The sequence below is a fragment of the Oratosquilla oratoria genome, chromosome 28, assembly GCF_046742065.1.
Source record: "Oratosquilla oratoria isolate Oo_2021 chromosome 28, ASM4674206v1, whole genome shotgun sequence".
In the NCBI taxonomy this organism is placed as follows: domain Eukaryota; kingdom Metazoa; phylum Arthropoda; class Malacostraca; order Stomatopoda; family Squillidae; genus Oratosquilla; species Oratosquilla oratoria.
This window is the reverse complement of record NC_134804.1, coordinates 39,685,457-39,705,748: the sequence shown is the minus strand read 5'-3', so window position 1 is coordinate 39,705,748 and position 20,292 is coordinate 39,685,457. Positions and strand designations below refer to the sequence as shown.

The 20,292-nt window shown below is 38.7% G+C and overlaps 2 protein-coding genes across 2 annotated transcripts; both read right to left on the bottom strand.

Moving 5' to 3' along the window:
• Positions 1–1,770: 1,770 nt before the first annotated feature.
• Positions 1,771–2,685, bottom strand: LOC143040491 (solute carrier family 35 member G1-like). The gene has a single exon (XM_076211584.1). The coding sequence runs from the start codon at positions 2,683–2,685 to the stop codon at positions 1,771–1,773; it is 915 nt and encodes a 304-aa protein (XP_076067699.1).
• A 7,460-nt stretch (positions 2,686–10,145) lies between these two features.
• On the bottom strand, positions 10,146–15,059 carry LOC143040490 (protein FAM200C-like). The gene is made up of 4 exons (XM_076211583.1): positions 14,974–15,059; positions 12,932–13,405; positions 12,368–12,709; positions 10,146–10,284 (listed from the first exon to the last, which is right to left on the bottom strand). The coding sequence occupies exons 1-4, from the start codon at positions 15,057–15,059 to the stop codon at positions 10,146–10,148; spliced, it is 1,041 nt and encodes a 346-aa protein (XP_076067698.1).
• Positions 15,060–20,292: the final 5,233 nt, after the last annotated feature.

The window sequence follows — 20,292 nt, the reverse complement described above, 5'->3', positions numbered from 1 at the left end:
TATATATTTATATATATATATATATGTATATATATATATATATATATACACACACAGGTAACAGAAATATTGGGTGTATGTGAAAGCCCCAGGCAAAAATTGAGGAGGGAAACAGGGTCCATGAACACAACCCCCCTATTTACATGTAAAACCCACCTCGATATACAATTTTTCACATTGCGACCAGTCAGCTGGGAACACAACTCTGTTGTATAGTGAGGTACTCCTGTACTGGTTATAGAAATGAATATGTACAAGTGTGCGGAGAAGAAAAGAGAAAATATGAAAAGGATGTCATAGAAAAATGTATAGATCAACCAAAACTAAATACAGGAAAAAGATGGATGGGCTGAGTGTACCTTTCTAGACCTGAAAAAAGCTTTTGATAAGGTGCCACATAAGAAATTGCTAAAGAAATTAGAAGCTGCAGGAGGAATACAGGGCAACCTACTTAAGTGGAGGGAAGACTTCTTGCATGAAAGGAAAATGAGTGGTGATAAGAGACAAACATTCCAATTGGGATCAGGTGATTAGTGGAGTTCCACAAGGAACATTTTTGGCCCCAATAATGTTTGCTATATATATTAATGATATGGATGAAGGAATTGAAAATTATATGAGCTTCTTCACAGATGATGCAAAACTGTTGAAAAAAATGAACACCGATGAAGATTGTGAGTTGCTGCACATTGATCTCAATAAAGTATGGGAATAGAGTACGAAGTGGGAGATGGAATTCAATATTAAGAAGTGTATAATGGAATTTAGAAGAAGCAAAAAAAGAATAGTGGGATCATATACATTGGGAGAGGAAGAAATTAAAAAAGTTGAAAAAGAGAAGTACCTAGGTGTCATTATTATGAATAATATGTCCTCTGAGAAACATATAAACAAAATTTTTGGAGAAACTTATAATTTAATAAGAGCAGTCAATGTGGCATTTACATACCAGGATGAAGAAAATACTAGTCACTTTGATATGACCAAAATTGGAGTATGCAGCAACAACGTGGTCACCAAGTACAAAAAAAAGTATAACAAAACTTGAAAGAATACAAAGAGCAATTACAAAATTGGCACCAACACTCTCAGAACTATCATATGAGGAGAGGCTGGCAAAACTTGAGCTACAGACATTAGAGCAAAGAAGAGAGAGAGGAGACTTGATAACTATTTATAGAATCATGAATGGCATGGAAATTATTGATAGAGAGGATCTAATAAAATGGGATAGAGATACAAGAGGACACGGAAAGAAAATCAAGAAAGACAATTATAGAAGAGACCTTAAAAAGAACAGCTTTCCCCACAGGACAACAGACATTTGGAACAGGTTAGATGAAAATGTGGCATGTGCAAAAATGATACAAGAATTTAAACAGTCTAGATAAAACGAGATATGGAGATGGGACACCATGAGCATAGCTCCCCTTCCCATAAAATACAACTAGGTAAATTCACACATACATTTATATTGATCACCTCTACAATGCCTCCAATCTACTAACCTACTGAAATCTTTCCTGCATTATCTCCATGAGTTCACCTTTTTGGTGTGATATTGTCCTCAAGGATAGAAGCAAACAAAATACACATAGTTGACCACTCTACATAAAGCTTCCAGTTCCATAAATAGATGTATCTGCACACTGTGTACATGAGATCTATGCATCTGTGAGAATGTAAGTGTATCTTTTTGTTTGTGTTTTGTGCTCATGTTTAGGAAAATGTACAGATGACAAACATAAGGGTTCATAGAATTACTGATGTTTACTCTCTAAAGCATGACAAACAAAGCCTTCTCATAGCTGATTCTTTGGGTAAATTCAAAACCCATTTTCTCGTTGCTAAAAGTGTTACTGAACATGTAATCAGAATTCCCCCAAGGATACTGAGGCCACTAGGCATTACTTGAAGGAGTATTGCTTGCCACAGGAATGCAAACATAATATCTGACGTCTGTGCCATGGCCACAGGTCCTGCATATTCAGCTTGAATAGCCTTGGTGATAAACATTTGTCCCCCAAACCCAATAGCTCCAATTCCTAGGATGACATAGCGTTCAGTACCACATGATGGTAGGCAAGGATGGTCCTCAAAATAGGTCAAGACTCCGGAAAGAATACATCCAGTTACTGAGTAAACAAGAAGAGTGATGGCATAATGGGTCTTTCCTAAGCCTCGCAGTAAAGTATAAGCCACACCTTCTGAAAGAACACCTGCAATAGCACACTGCAGTCCTAACACTTTATTCCTTGTGAAGACAGTATTGACTCCAAAGATAAATTGTGGGTGACATAAAATAATAACTCCCAACACAGCAATCAAAGTAACCATAAAATGAAACCTGTTCAATGGTTCCCTAAACATAGCCCAAGCAAGCAAGAGAACAATGATGGGGCTGGCAATGCAAATAACACTGGCATCTGCTAAAGGAAGATCTCGAAAAGAATAGAACTGCAGCACGATTCCAGTGGAGGCAAAACACCCATGTAAAAATAACAGAATCCAGTTCTTAATTGACACTGACTTTATGACTGTTACTGGCTCTAGACATATAACAGGCACTGATGGGAGGAAGGTACCAATGAATCTTACAGTGGCAAACTCTGCTGGACTAATGTCGGTGATTAAGTTAACAAGTAAGAAGAAAAAAGAGCAGAGTAATGATCCTCCAACTGCCATGATGATACCTGTATTTGATTTATAAAAATTTTCAGGTTTTACCACTTGTGAAGTTACAGCCGGAGGAATTTGGGTGCTCATTTCTAGATCTGCAGTCATTTTTGTTCAGGTGTTCTGAAACAATGAGAATTAAATTATTGAATCAATCCAATGTCCCTGGTCTCTTGCAGAAGACCTGTGGCTTTCAAGAAACTTGCAACAGCCTCTAGGCAGGACCGTAAGTCACTTAGAGAAGGGATATGGTATTGTCTGGGGATTGTTAAATGTCGGGCATTGTGGTAGGTATTCTGTGTCATCTGTGTGGTAGTTGCATTTGGGGCAGTTTGAATCTGTGGCCAGGCTTATTCTCAATTGGTACTGTTTTAATGATAGCATCCTGAGTGCAGGTGTGCCAGTTTGGTCCTTGTCAGATGAGGGAGGATTTTCTCTGGGGTTTATGTCTGGGGGTTATTACTGGAGTATTGAGTTTGGTGGTATTTCTTGAAGGACTTGTTTAGTATTACATGTTTCTGTGTGAATGTTTTGTGTGGTTTAGGTTGGGAGTTATAAATGAGTAGTATGTTGCTGCATCCTGTATTATTCTCTGTGCTCAATTCTGTAGTGTTTGTAAATCGTGTTCATCTCACTCATTGTTGTAAACCATTCTGTGGAGGTATAGTCATGGGTGGTTCTTATGAATTGTTTGCAGCTAGTTATTAAAACTTACCTCTGTTATCCAAAACACATGCTAGTGATGGAATTCAATAGGTTTGGTGTAGGACCAGGTGGCAACTGCTTGACTTGGGGCATGCCTAGCTCAAAGGTTATTCAAGTCAGGCAACCCAGTCAGTTTGTGTCTCCTATTTAGGAGGGGCCATCCATCCTAGCCTGAGTAAAAGATCAAAGAGATGTGTTGCTAGTCCCAGGGGGGCACCTCAATGCAACCACAATACAGGTATCACCCAGTCTCCAGGACCCCCATCTCCAAGCCCTGGAGGATGCCACATACAGGATAGTGATCTATAACCAGATTGGATGGCCATTGATTCACAGGGTTCATCTGCCCTTTTGATGGTTTTCTTTTTCCTCTTTTTGGATGTCTCACTCACCCTCCTCTCTGGTGGGTGACCAGTGGACCAGTTTAGTTGCTGACAGTCTGACTATGCAGCAGCTAGTACTGGGTTCATGGTACCAGTGAAAGGATAACTGCCTCACCTGACTACATGCATATATAACAGAGGGTTCTCCATTTGTCTTCAAACTCATTATCTATTTTCATGAGGTATTTCTTTGTTTACAAGTCATTGTTTTTGGGTGTTTGGGTGAAGAATTTTGGGTAGTCCAAATCAAGGTTAATTCTGCTTTAGTATGGGTCAAGTTAGTGAATGCTTGAGTTGGAAAGGCAGGGCTAATTTTAAGCCTATTTGACCGAGTTCATCAAATTGGGCCACACAACTCAAGGGGTCCCATGTGGAAGTGTTGCCCAGGCCTTGAGCAGAGAACACTATGACAGACTTTGCTTAAACTTAAATTAAAAAATTAATTTTTTTATAGTTTTTTAGTATTTAGTATATCAAGCATTTCATACTTTTAAGCTAAGACTGGCATACTACATGAAAATAATACATCAATTTCAATTTTTTTTAGAGTTGAGGCCCAATACAAATTATCTAAATGGACCCCACAATTCCTAGCATCAGCCCTGAAAGCTCACAAATATAATGTCACTTATTGGAATTGGGGATGCAGTCACTGACTGTGGTAATTAGGTTTGTTGATGAGGTTGATGACAGCAATCTTTACTTTCTGTGAAGAGGGTGGATAAGTGCTCCAATGTTACTCTCGTACACTGTTATCAAGTTGAGGGAAGGGGCCTATCTACTCCATTTACAGTAAAGTGTTGTGGGGCAGGGCAGGAGTGTAACTGAGGGACTTTGGTTTTGAGAGGGCTCTTGCTTCCTCCCTGTTGTTGCTGATGTTTAGTTGTTTGAATGACTTTACTGGAGGGTCAGCTCCCCACCCATGTTTGAGGCACCTTTTCTAGCCTCCTCCCCATAAGTGTTGAGTAGTGTGGATCCTAAAAAGGGCTGCTCAATTGCAGAGGCTGTAGTTGTACAATGGTACATAACAAAAGGTGAAGATCATGTGCCCATAGCTACGGTCAAAGTCATCCTTTCCTGCTTGGATGGCCAAGTGGCAGTCACTGGCATCTGTTGGATGCTACCTCCTTTGTAAGGGAGAAAAACCATTGGTATATGTATGTAATTCAAACTTGGTATATTTACAATGAAATTAGGTATTACTTGGGAGGAAGGAAAAGTATTGCAAATTAAATCCAAATCCAATACATCATTCAGTGAGACACTATATTAATTGAAATCCTGATATTTTGAATGCATGTTAGGGTGCCATCTCAAAGCAAGTAAACTGCTCAGTTTTCACCAAAATTTTATCCTTTTATGCATCTAATCGCATATAATAAATGAAGCCATACCTACTTATGTGCACATTCTTTGTGTGTGCACTGTGGTGTTCATATACATTGTTGTATTTGTGATAAAATGTGTAAAACAGAAAACTGGCAGAAAATATTAATGTTAACAGTTTTGTGGCTGTACTGTGGACCAAACTCACCACATTCCACTCCCACAACGTGTTAAGTGAAAGACTCACTGGTAAGGCAAGCTCTGTCAGTTGCAGCAAGCCGCTGAGTTTTTTTGGGCTGGTGTTTGGGTCATTTTCCTGCTTGGCCAGGGCTGTCTGGCAACAACGCAAGAAGCAGGCAGCGGGCCTCGAGAGTCGAACGGTATCCACAGATGCCATATGCATATGCCTGCACTTGTATGCCACAACTGCTACATGTTTGTGACAGTAACAATAATCTTATCTTGTACTTTATTTTCTCTCAGTTAAACATATCTGGCATTTATTGTATAAAACTATTGTAATTTTTAAATTTAAAATTGGATATCTGATCCTCAGGTCAGAAGCTTGGACACATGCTCTGCCATCCAATGCCAGTCTCCTTTATATTTAAAACCTTCATTGTTGGAAATAGCTAAGTATGTATTAACAGTTATGTAAAAAAAAATCACACCAATCTGAAAATTCTGGTCCTGGTTATGTCGTAATATTTGTTCATTTGTCTGCATATTTATGAATTGTCAACCACTTCCACCTCCAGCAATATAGTGCATAGTTAAGACATTATGTCTAACTGCAGACCTGCACACTTGCCGTATCTGCCAACTACCAATGAATTTGACACCAGTTTTTCATTTTTGGAAATGGCCTTTTCGTTATACATATAAAAATGTCCTTTTAGAAATCGTTCAACCTCCTCTAAGACAAAAACAAACATATTGTACAGTTTCATAATTACATTCACGTGCCATTAGGCCTCTTCTAGAACTTCTTTACGGATGTCTATGCAGAGCCCTTACATGCAAGTGCTGCCCCCCTAAATGTGCCGCCTCTGGGCATATGCCACCCCCCCACACCCATTGCGGTGATGAGTAAAGGTTCTCTGTGACAGACGGCGTGAATCTAATCTGTCTGCAAAGATGACATTTGGGGATTTTCATGTTTTTAGTGGTGGTGGGGGGGGGGGTAAGTGGGTTGTTAATTATTTTTTGTCGAGAGGGCCAGAGGCTGAAGAAATGGGGCTTCCATTTTGTGTCCTTTTGCGAGAAGAAAATGGGGGTGAAGGGGACCTGCTCAAGGTTGTCCGTGACCTCGGGAACGGAAAGACCAGCTACGGGGAGTTTTGCCATTGTGTGTCGTGGTCCGTTGAGGGCGCCAGTGATTTGGCACTATTCCGGCACAGCAGCTTAAATGCCGCCCGTGAGGGCCCTGCGCCTACGTTAGTAGACATTACTTTCTTTTTGGCTACCCCCCATGTAAGGGGAAAAAGCCTTTGGTATATGTATGTACTTACCTTGATGCGTGTCCATACAGTCGGTGGGCAAATTGGATTTGGACGCATTGATACAATTATTTCTGTCGCATTCCTGGTAACATTCATACCCTGTGAAGTTGAAGAACTGAATATAGAAAACATTGCTACAGTTTACAAAGAGGCGTTATATATGAATGTCTTTTACTTTTGGAAAACATCAATGTATGGTAACTTTGCACGCACCCACTTCTATGTTGGCCTTTGGACGTACAGTGTTTTCAACGGACATGCAGAATTCAAAATGGAATAAAAAATTGCCATAAAATTGAAGGCCGGAAAAATATTCTTATCTAACATTTGATAAAATAAATTATTACAGATAGTAAAAAGAAATAAATTAGCGCATTGTAGAAAATCATATGTAGAACAGAGGTCAGAAAAAAAATAGTATACACTCATAATAATGCTATAAAGAAGTCCTACGTCACCATGGAACTGAATTATTGCGTCTCTTCCTAAGAATTATCCTCCTTGAAATAATACATAACTAATAAATTCTCCCTATGAACCACTCTATTAAATATTTTGTATTTTTTGTAATAATTTTGGAGAGTTACAATTAAGTTTGTATGTCGAACTAAGTGACCCCAAACAATAGTCATCTTTACGTGATCTCGTAAATACTTGCATCAGTATAGTATTAGTCAAGATCTAAGAATATAAGGTCTAACCACTTCCGACCGAATTTCGAGGGAGTTGGCGCAGCGGGCCCGTGAACGTCACCTGGCTGTTCAAAGTGGGGTTGGCGGGTCCTATAGCTGTCAGTTGAAGCTGGTGCAGCGTATAGGAAAGACGTTGCCTTCGCTCGCACCGCTCCACGCAATTAGTTATATTCTGACAAATATTATATAAAATATATATATAAATATATATAAAATATTATAGTTCCTGTCTATATATATGAATATATAATATATATATATATAATATATAAAATATTATAGTTCCTGTCTTCCTTGGTGTTTCACAGCTTTCTTCAGTGTTTCAGAAAGAGAAAATGGACTCAGCCAAATGACGTCAGAAGCTGCGCACAAGAATTCAAACGGTCTGACCTGTATATTTAGACCTTGGTATTAGTTACACGGCGCAGTTTTTATTCCCTGTGGACAAGCGTCATTCGCTAGTGACTAAAATCACGAGTACGCAGCGTCTGTTTGACGTTGAGATAAAGTAAACATGTTCAAATTTACCACCCGTGTTTAGCGTTTCAGTAGCGAATAAAGAGGCTAACGTCTAGCGTTAAAAGCAGCGGCGTGTAAGCCGCCCTTATAATTATTTCCTTAAACCCTACAACACAATTCGAAGATACTGTACTGCATGGAATCAAGTTTATCTAAATTATATGGCACCATGTATAATATCGGGCTAAAAATCAAAACTGCATGAGAGAATAAATGCATTTGATTACACGGGAACAATGTATTTGGTGAATTGGCGAAAGTACATTTTCTTACTTTCTTACAATAATTTTCATTTTATCATGCCTATCATCATGCCCTCAAGTAATTTTGAATCATCCTTTTGCGTTATTTATAGTAAAGCAGTTTTTTTTTTGCACAAACATTTTATTACATATGAAAAGAAACTTGAATTACACATTAGGATTAAAAATACTGTGATCAAATAGATGCTAATTTATTAATGACAGTACATAAGGCTGGAGGACCTCATCTTGATTTCAACTGAACAAAATTTTGCTTTTGTAACTTTTCCTTGTAAGTCTTCTCTGGCTGATCTCTTCTAATTGTCCAGCAGTAGTCGCCATCATATGCCTATCCCAAACACCTTGGTAGCACTCTTCCATCGTCATTAAATCCTGATGGAAGTGTTCCCCTTGTTCGTCACTCACGTCTCTCAGATTCTCTGGGAATCGGTCGAGGTGACTATTTAGGAAATGCAACTTCACACTCATGTTGCATCCCAAATCACGATATGCTAAAAGCATATTAATAATCAGGTCCTCGTAATTATGTTTTTTTTTTCAAGAAGTTACGAACAACGGCAGAAAATGAGAGCCATATTTCCTTCTCTTTTTCATTCATGGTATTCACGAATCTAAAATCACTCAGAAGTCTTCAGATTTGGGGACCATCTAATACTCCTGCTTTTATTTTTTCGTTTGATACAGCAGGAAACGCCGATAGTATGTACTGAAAACAATTATTGTCAGAGCTCAACGCCTTGACATACTGCTCCATCAACCCCAGTTTGAGATGAAGTGGAGGGAAAACGATCTTCTCTCGACTTACGATTGGTTCTTTAACAATGTTTGGCATTCCTGCTTCCAAGTTTTCCCGAACTGGCCAATCTTTTTGGGTCCAGTGTTTGTATATTCCTTCTGGTGGCCAAGGAGGAAGTTGACCATCTTAAGGTCTACACATATAATCCAATTGTATTCATGGTACTTGTACCGGGTGGCTACAAGAAATGAAAGTCAAATAGTGGGAAGTACACTGTAATCACTGATACCACTGACAACTAATGCGTGTGAATACAAAGAGAGCTGGCTCCGAACTGACGCCAAGCTGCCAATTCGCGCGAAAAGACGTGCATCGCACTTGCGATATCCAATATAATTACAAATATACACAATGATTACACATAATTACAATAAATAATAAAAAAACAAAACATATGACAATTTTATAAAGAGGGGGAAACATATAATTCCCCAAATAAGCAACACACAAGTACAATAATGGTATGATATACAACATACCACGCTAACACAAGTAAATCCATGACCATTCTTATGTCATCGTGGGTTTTTTCGCAGATGGATAGAGTGACCAAGAGGAACTGCACTAAAGTCATTGCCATTATGCAATAGGACACTTGAGGCTACGCTTGGAGCTATCCAAAAATAGTCTCCACTCAGCAGGGCTATAGGCGCCAAGTCCCAACTCGGTTAACAGACCAGGAAAATCGTGGCAGTATACAAATGGTTTGTCCTCAGAGAAATACTTAACAAATGTACTCTCCCTTGTTTTGTGATATGATACCCGTACCAACCTGTCAAGCATGTGGCTTTCACTCAACCTGGAAGCTAAAAGCTCTGTAGCTTTCTTGGAGAGCGCCAAATCACGTATCAAGTCATTCAAATCCTCTTGATTGAAACAGTGAGGAGCTAATGACTGTTCAGCATTTGTTGATGAATCTACAGACTCTGAATCCATTCCGTGGACGTCTGTGTTAGGTACATCATTTTCATCCTCGGAGGAAGCATATCCAGTGAAAATCGGAACTGGTAAATACTCAGAATGAGGTACTAGCCGGATCGCCGAGGGAATATCGGGGTAGTCGATTTTGTGCCGATTTTTCTTGTCAATCCCTTTAGTATTCACCAGACAGAAATAACAGTCCGATACATGATCTTTTGGCTCTCGCCACACCATGGGCATTTTAAAAGAAAGACCATTTCTCTTTCCTTTCGTCAACTCACGAAGATGTTCCACACAACTATGGCAAACAGCATGTGGGGCCCACTTCTTATTTTGATCCCCAGAGGAACATCAAAATATGCCTAATAAGTGCGGATCACAAAGTTTGATACATTGCGGCGCCCTTGACGAACTAGCATGTAACAGCCACGTATGTAGCAGAAGGTGTCTGGATCATCAACGCAAATTCCTCTTGACGAAGCCATCACTCTAACATGAGACCTGAAAAAATAAACAATAACGTCAATATTTTGCACAACACTTATTACTACCTTACTACTATGTACTGTGAAGTATTTGCTTTCTTAAAGCACCCTCTCTGTCCATCCGGAGAGCAGTTTTCGAGGAAACGAGAAAAAACAAAAAACAAAAACAGAATAACTACAGCATATAGATAAAAATGAATTATATATTTGAAATCAGGATGGCAAAATGACTTAATATTGGCAGATAAATCTAAGTCACCAGCACCAGAAAAGGTGATTAAAATTGTTCCCCTGTGTTATAAACTAATCGTGTTCCTTCAAGGAGGTACCATTCTGATAACTGATTTTTTCTTCCGCAAGAGACTGACAAGTTGTGATAGACCTGTGTCAGGTTTTCAAAAACAGAGGCGGATCCAAAGGGTGACAGAGAAATAATATGTGGTTACTCCAGATTGGAAATGGTTGTGCTCAAAACTATGGAATAAAATTATTTTAAATTACAAGATGGATGATGAAATATTGTAGTAATTGATTGTGGTGTTTCGGTCTGGTGATAAAGCCAAAGGAAGCTCAATAAAGCTCAATAAAGCTCAATAAAGCTTTCGAAGCTCAACCTTGCCAGTGATCCAGAACTGTTCATACATGAACGTAGGAAACGGTGTCCTTCGCTTAGATATTGCCACTCATGTAGCCCAGTGCAAGTCTTGTGCTCAGAACAATGGTTCTACTCACACTGCTCCTATTCTAGAGTGTCCTACTCCTTCTCACCCTTTCGACATTATAGCCACTGATCTCTTGCAATTGCCCCGTAGCATTCAAAGCTCAGTCTACGTTCTTGTATGCGTTGATCACTTTAGCCGTTTCGTGATATTGGCTTCCTTGCGTAATAAATCTGCTCCAATTGTTGCTCATGATCTAGTTTCCCATGTTTTCTGTCCTTCAGTGTTGCTTAGCGACAATGGGACTGAGTTTAAGAATAAGGTCATTGCCAACATTTGCAAACAATACAACATCACCCAGACTTTTGTAACTGCTTATCATCCTTCTTCTAACGGTCTGATGGAGTGGACGAATAGGAAAATACTTGACATCCTAAGGCACGTTGCTAGTGACCTACAGGACAATTGGGAAGACTGGCTACTCCTTGTCAGTGCCTGCATTAATAGCGCTATTAATGTAGCAACGGGAAAGACACCTCATTATATCATTTATGGTTCTGAGATGCTTCCGGATGATTTTTTGGATAGTCCTTTTCGTCCTCTCTACAATCCTGAAGATTACAGTTAACTTCAGTGTCATACACTGCATACCATTTATGGTTCTATCGAGAGTAAAGGGGTCGGGTAACTTTTTTGGGTGTTACCCCAATAGAATTTGTAGTAAAATGAATTTACCCCCACACTTGGAAGTACTCTGGTGGACAAACCAATTTACTTATAGAATTCATGGATAGTAATAAATAAACAAAAAATGTATATTGGAAAAATGTTTAATTGTTAATTTCATCTATCATAGGAAATAAAAGTCTGTCTTTTTGGCATGGAAATAGCACACAAGAAAAAAACGTAGGAATCACATTTATAAACAGAAATAAAACACTCTTTTTAGCATTACATGGCACACAAGCAAAACTATTGACCATCATGTATTTCAAATTCATACAATAACAAAAGAAAATTTTATTGAATCCACTATTATGGGGAAAAATGTTTATCCTTTCTGGCATAAGAATGGCACACAAAGAAAAATAATGTTATTCTTTCTGGCATAAGAATGGCACACAAAGAAAAATAATGTTATTCTTTCTTGCATAAGAATGGCACACAAAGAAAAATAATGTTATTCTTTCTGGCATAAGAATGGCACACAAGGAAATTTTTTATTCTTTCTTGCATAAGAATGGCACACAAAGAAAAATAATGATATTCTTTCTGGCATAAGAATGGCACACAAAGAAAAATAATGTTATTCTTTCTGGCATAAGAATGGCACACAAAGAAAAATAATGAAGAAAATATTGAAAACTTTAATATTTTAACATCAGATTGAAATCTTTAATATTTTCATATCAGCTACCTCAGGCTTTGGAAAAATGATACTGTTTCATCTTGGATACAACAAACTCGATATCAGGGATTTTTGATGTTACTGCTACTAGGATGCTGTCTTCAGAATTCAACCGGTTTCTGCGTTTTGTTTTTAGATTTACAAGGGTAGAAAAACCTTGTTCGCAAACGTAGGTTGTTGCGAAAGATAGTAGCATTTTAGTTGCTTCCATATGTGCAGTTTTTTTTGACATCCAAAAACATGAGAGATCATCCTTGCTCTCAAATTCCATTTTTGTTTCATTGTTGGAACGAAGTTCAATAAGCTCTTCTGCCAATCCTTCAGGCTGTTCAGGCAAATCAGCCAGCTCACTTTTGAAAGGATTTACAACCCAGCTGACAGTATGTGAATCAAGTTCTGGAAAATAGTCACAGAACCTATTTCTAAGTTTGGTCAGGTGCCTTGTGACTGACTCCTTTATGTCACTAAGACTTCAGTCTTGGCATTCTTCCAAAAACTCTCCCAGTTTTGGAAAGGCAGCAGTCTTATTGACATTTACTTTCTGGTTCCAATACTGAAGCTTTGATACAAATGCTGAAATTTTTTCCCTTGCTAACAGGAGATTGACTTTCTTTCCTTGCAATTCCTTGTTCAGTTCATTTACATGCCCAAAAATGTCAGCTAAATATGCAAGAAGAGCTAGCCAGGTTGTTTTTCTGAACTTTTCTGCAAGTGTGTGTTTTTGATCAGTCAGAAACATTTCGAGTTCTGTTTTAAGAGCCCACACTCTATTCAAGACATTTCCACGTGAAAGCCACCTCACTTCCGTATGGAAAAGAAGGGTTGAATATTCAGCCTCTCCATCCTCACATAAATCACGAAACATCCTCGTGTTTAGTGCATGCCCTTTTACAACATTGACAATCTTAACCACATCATTTAACACAGCTTCCACTTCTGGTTCCAAATTCTTCACAACTAATGCCTGGCGATGTATCATACAATGGATGGCTAGAATATCTGGATTCTGTTGTTTGGCCAAAGCCACAAAACCATTGACGTGACCAAGCATGGCAGGAGCTCCATCAACTCTGCAATACAATCTTCCCACTTCAAATCAACACTTGGTTTTTTGAAGCATGCATCAACCTTATTGAACACATCAATACCACGAGTTCTCAACTCAAGAGGAGAACACAACAACATTTCTTCTTCGAATTCATCAGAGCCCCTATATCGAATGTATACCATCAATTGTGAATTGCTATCGAGTTGAATGGCAAACTTTACTTTTTTTTACTGAAGAAATCACTTGTTCTCCCATCTGAAAATAAAAAACAAATCTATCACGTATTTATGTATGAATCTATGTGTTTTGATTTTCTTGGGGGTAGATTTCGTCGGGGGAACAATCTGAAATTTTACCACATAACCAAGGTAACGAAGTCAACAGGCTACCAACACCTGAACACCTGCACCACACACCTATTTACATCACACACACCTGCAGCAATTACACATACGATGCAACATGAACTTATTCACCACACTAAACGTTAATTATAATCACTGTCAGTCAACAGACTTCCTTCACCAACGTGAACTGCTAGTTAAAATCAAGCATAATCGTCCAGCCAGCCACTCCATGACGTCACTCCAACACAATCTGTGGTTTTGACATGTATTAAATATAATTCAAACGATAAAAACGCGACAAAATTAGAATAATGAGAATTAGATATTAGAAGCAAAATAACGATTAAACACTTTGAAGCAATTATCACTGCCTATGTACAAACAGCTGAAAGAAAAAACGCTTCTCAGATTCCACACAACAACATCCAACATTCAATCAAGTACACACACTCCCAAAGCCTTTGTCTCACTGCCCTACAATTCATAGTCAACCATCGTCCTTGAACAATCAAATCAGCAATCACGTGATCAGACGATCATAGCACCGACCAATCAGCAGCCAGCACATTACAGCAACACCAGTTCAGTAGTTTACAACCGATCATCACATAACAGCAACTATTCTATAAACGCATCAGGAATGAACCAAAATATTAACGCCACATAAAATGATAAACCACACAATCCAAGCTGCCACCACCACAACCACCACCTTTCACTCCTTTACTTCTTCCCCTTATCCAGGCCTCCCTTACCTATGATCGTGGTTGTTCCTCCAGTAACACGCCAGGTCAAAAATCCACCAGGTAGATGACGAGGGGCTAAATAAAGACTGATAAGTCAAGGAGCAAATGCCACCACCAAGACAACAGCGCAAAAGCGGTCTCACTGAGGGTTAAAAACAGTTTCAATACTGATTCAATACTGATGAAGCAGTTTCAATACTGATATTTTTCCGTTTCCATAGTTTTAAAGATCGTGGGATCCTCGATGCATTCTTTTCTCCAACTTTCATATCAGTTTCCCTCACTTAGCACATCCACATCCGTAGCACGTTCATTACCCCCCCAAAATTTCTAATTTACCCCATTTGGGGTAATTTACCCCTGTTCCCCGACCACTGGTCTAGATCAAACATGTTAAAGAAACAACATAGTAAGGCTACACTTATTTCTTTCCAAGTGGGTGATCATGTATTTAAACAGATGCCTGAGCTCCAGTCTAAGCTAAACAACAAATTTACTGGTCCTTTTCTGGTGACGCAGAGGCTTCACCCCCAATAAGTTCATGGTTTTTGACCCATCTCAGGGACTTCGTGAGGTTCCGCATTCTGATAGGCTTAAGAAGACACAGGCCTCACCCAGGGCCCAATGTTTCCACTGTGTCACCCCTTGTTTATCACTCGTATCATCTATGTTCATAAGATACAGTGCCTTGATGGTCGAGTGAGACTATTGTGTACATATGTGTTGCTGTGCAACTTTTTGCCTTTGTAACCACTATTTATGTTATAGATTGTGTAAATAACTGACGAGGTGGGGGGGTTGATCTATGTTTGCCATAGCTATTTTGTATTTGTCTGCCACAAAATGTATGGTTCTCCTGTAATTTCCCATTGTCCTATGTATTACTGTATGTCTTATTATATTTGTATCATGTCCCGGACGTTTGGCAATTTATGTCATGTTCTTTTACCTACTGGCGCCAGTATGTGTTTGTGTCTATTGTATTATATATTATATTCCAGCATGTGCTTGCGTCTGTTGCATATTATATTCCAGTATGTGTTTGTGTCTATTATATATTATATTCCAGTATGTGTTTGTATATTGGTGCATTATATTTCAGTATAGGTCTCTTTTGTGTGCCATGTCTCAGTATATATCTTTGTACACCATGCCCCAGTATATGTATAGCCTATGCCTTGTCTATTGCCGTATTTTATGTGTCATTGTGTTTGTCTGCTCCCTGACACGAATGTTGTTTCCTCGGTGGGGGCACCGAGAGATGGTGGCCGAGCTATGTAGTGGGTGTGTTTGTAATATTGTATAATGTATTGTAATTGTAACACTGTGTGAATATGTACAAATATATACCTCTCTATAAAAGCTTCTAGCGGGTTTATGCTAATGAAATTGTATTCCCGTGCGAGTGAGTGTGCCCACACTGTGTGTAGGGTGGCCAGACGTCCTCCTTTAGGGACGACAGTCTTCCTTTTGAGCACTTTGTCCTCCATCCGGCGCAACCTCATGCCGGACGTGCATTTGTCCTCCTTTCTTGGGGTGTGACAAAAATAAATAGGTAAATAAATAAATAAATAAATAACCCTAGGTATACGATAATGCCGTACAATTAAATTATGTGGGAGTACCCAGGCCAAGGTCAACGTCGGAACTCGGCAGCCGAAGTAGACAGGAACTGCACAAGACCAATGTTGTGAACGTGTGATTGCATGATTCACATCTCATACATTGGGCTGCAGTCCTGATGTGGCCACGGTGCAGTGTGGTTTGGTAATTAATTTATGAGGTTAAGGAGTCTGAAAATGCCGAAAAGAAAGAGGACAGAAATACAAAATTAGAGGGCAGAAATACAAGAAGAAATAAACCTCCAGGCAATCAATGTGAGGATACAACTAGGTTTTGTTTGTGTTGTAACTTAGTAAGAAATACAGGTATTTGTTTTTTTTTTCGGTTTTATTAGAAGTGAAAAATAGGATTAACTTTCAGTTATATATATATATATATATATATATATATATATATATATATATATATATATATATATATATATATATATATATATTACTGTATATTATAATCATCGATATGCAGTGTCCTCCTTTTTGGGAAAATTGGAAATGGCCACCCTAACTGTGTGTAGGCAGTAGTGCTGGGCAAATACCGCTAATTTCAGAACCGGAATTACCGGTAAACAACAATGCCGTTACCGGAATTACCGGTATTTTACCGGTAAAAGACTCGTGAAGTAGTAGTGACGTCCCAAGTTCGAGTCGCCTTTCTGACTTAAATCTTTAAATAAATTTCATCCTACTGTGTGTGTGTGTGTGTGTGTGTGTGTGTGTGTGTGTGTGTGTGTGTGTGTGTGTGTGTGTGAGTGTGTGTGTGTACATGGGCATTTCACATATTCATTCGTCTCCAACGTCACACGACTTGAACTTCGGTTATGCAATGTTATAGACTTGTTTACCATCCCTTCTATCCTTTTGAGCAATCATTAGACGCTGTCTTGCAATGGGATTCCAGTAAGATAAATGATGTGTATATATGTTTATGTTTACATGTGTGTACACGTTTATGTATATATGTTTATGTATATATGTATAACTTCTTTTATATATATATATATATATATATATATATATACATATATATATATATACATATATATATACATTCATATATATATATGTGTATATATATATATATATATATATATATATATATATATATATATATATATAATATATATATATATATATTGATAACTAAGACACGCTAAAGTGCTGATATCAATTTTACTGCAGTGGGAGAGCGAACAAACTATGCTTACTGAAGTGTAGTTACCGTGTTATGCCTCTGCCTTTCTGTTTGTGTCCTTGAATTTCTAACGACTTTTCCTCATTTCATAAATATTTATCACGTCATTTTCTGTATAATTACCGAGTCTTGGATTTCCTTCTTCATTCTATTAATTTTCTTATTCTCTCATTTGCAACTCGCCTTCATCCGTATTTTGCATTTTCTTCTACCACTTATTCTTCACTCCAGCCTATGCTGATTCCTTCGTATCTCAACCAGTTTCTTTTCTCATGCCCGACTATATTTATGGCCCTATTTCTCTCCATCTGATGCATTGAAATGGTTCACAGCAGCAAAACATGCCGATAGGAGACCTTTTGTAAGGAGGTCGAATGCAGAAAAAAAAATCGATTCAACCGAAATTGGAAGCGTGCTGGTCTCGAACTCGCTTAGTTGTGGGTTCGAATCCTGCACTTTTGCCCGATTCCTAGCAATGACTGTTACGTGCCCCAATCGTTCAGACGCATAGCACAAAGGCGTAGGGTCCTCGCCACTTTGTATTCAATAGTATTAGGTTTCGATACTTTTTCATGGTTAACAAGACTCTAACTTAGTCCCAAAAGCCATTGATGACTGATACATACATTGGAGGGAGGGATAAAAGATAGATTGTCTCGGCAAAAGCTACTTGTGTCCTTCACCGCCCTCTCATTTCGTCCACTTGTGAGATAAATTCTTTGTTTTTTGTTATTCCACCCCTGTCCCTAACCACCATGCAACCTAGCCCCCCCCCACAACCCTTCCACAAAATCTGTGAACTCTAAGCCTCCTAATTTCAATCGCTCTCGGCCTCTACTTCCAAAATCACGCATCCACTTTCCAGTGATTGCCTCTTTGGTTCGCTACCTTCTACCCTTTTTTCTGACTCCTGGTTCCTGCTGCTGATTCCACAAACTCCTTTCCTTGTCTCTCAGTTCGAATGCCTAATACCATCCTGCCTCTTGGGCTACCTTCTACTGTCTCGTCCTGTCTTTATCAAGTAATTTTTGTAATCTCACATCGCAATTTTTTTTTCAAGAAATCACTTGTCCCTCCACGACCTAACCCACAAATTCCTCGGTATCTCTTTCCATATATTAATTAACTAATGAATGGCGGGTTAGGGTGTGTTCAGAGTTCCCTTGAAAACATACAATAGTCTAGTGATGCGAGTTCTCAACCTATGATAACAGTGATAACATCGTGTGAGATCGAAACCTTTATTGGTACGACGTTTCGCTTGTTACAGCTTTTTCAAGTACAGACATGGCAAACACTCTGAGTATATATAGGCCAACGGGGAAGGAACTGGCCTATATATACTCAGAGTGTTTGCCATGTCTGTACTTGAAAAAGCTGTAACAAGCGAAACGTCGTACCAATAAAGGTTTCGATCTCACACGGTGTTTATTCTCACAGTCTTGTCGGCGTTTGCCATTGTGTTCCACAGTGATAACAGTTTGTAAGAAAAACATCCACTGGTTTTGATTTTTGGACGTCAACTGGGAAGGGAAGATCCTTCATACACTTAACTTAATGTTAGGAAGACGATCTCCCTCGCCTGAATGAAGTCGTCTAGCTTTAGCCAGAATAGAATATGAAAATAATTATCAACAAGGCTAAAGAGTAACTCGAGGTCGTCTTAATCCCTAAGCTGAATAAAATTGATTGATCAAAACGAAAATAAAACTTGTTCAATGATTTATCATGAAAAACACTTAGGTACTTCACTCTCTCTCGCTTTCTTATAGAATTAATTTCTAATCACTTATTGAGAACCAGAGTTTCAATTTGTCTTTCATATTTCTTTATTTCCTTTGTTCCATTTTCTCCACTCTTTTAAGTCTTTTTTTTTCCCGTTGTCGATCTTCCCAACCTTTTACGTTCTCTTATTTTTTACTTTCAATACTACTCTTTTGGTTTTGCTTCCCTTTTATTTCTTTTCAAAGTTTGTCTTTTTTCTTTAACCCCTTATTCGACGTCTTTTTTCTCCCCTTTACGGCTAGTTCTACCTGCCTCCGCTTTGTTGTATGCATCCCTTTCCACCTTCCCCGGTCCCCCATGTTGTTTGGTGCATCCAATGTTTTGTGTCTCCTCTTCATTTGAACACACACTCAAATCATAACTGAAGGTGGAATATGCGGAAACAAAAGTACATATGATATATGATCTATATTTATATAGGATTCATGTTCCGCCTCGTGTAATGCTTGGGTTAGTTTCCGAGTCAAAAGCAAGAGTATTCTTGACTCTTTACAAGACGCTTACCCCCCACTCAGCTGTTGAAGAATACTGGTTCTTCGACAGTATAAGTATAGTTACCTCCTACAATATGATCCTAAAATGTGTACGTATATACTTCCTTGAAGCTATACGAAATTGCAAGCTGTGGCACATTTTCTTTATTTTCTTATACACGTTTTCTATGCTGAACGCAAAATTTCTTTGATTTTCGTGGAGTTTCTTCGGTAGTCCAAAAAGAAGGAAGGAACGTTTCCGAACTCCCTGGTTTTCAACTTTAAAGCAAATATAAAAGGTTCTTGTTGTTTCATTTTTGCACTGGGCCTTCGTGGGTTTTGCAGTGTCGTGGTGGTGTTGGTAGCGGTGTGGTCAAGACCAGGCCAGTGGCTTCTGAAGGGCAAGAATAGGTTGAGGGTCGGGGGCCGTGGGGCGATCGTTGTAGTACATGTTAGCAGACACTGGAGTAGGGACAGAGTCAATGCATTCCAATGTCTAGCACTGCACACGTATTCAAATCGGAGTGTGTGTCTGAGGTTGAGTTTTCAATTAGGTAGCACCTCCGTTATAAGTGTATCAAGGTGACTTTTTCCCACTTTTGGTGACATGTCTGTTCAATTGCCTCACTTTACTTAGCCTTAGGATATTTGACCGTGATACTAGAAGATTTCATGAAGGGGTTGTTATTGTTACAAGATCTCATGAAACAGACACTATTAATGGAGCTGTAGTCGTGAAAATCA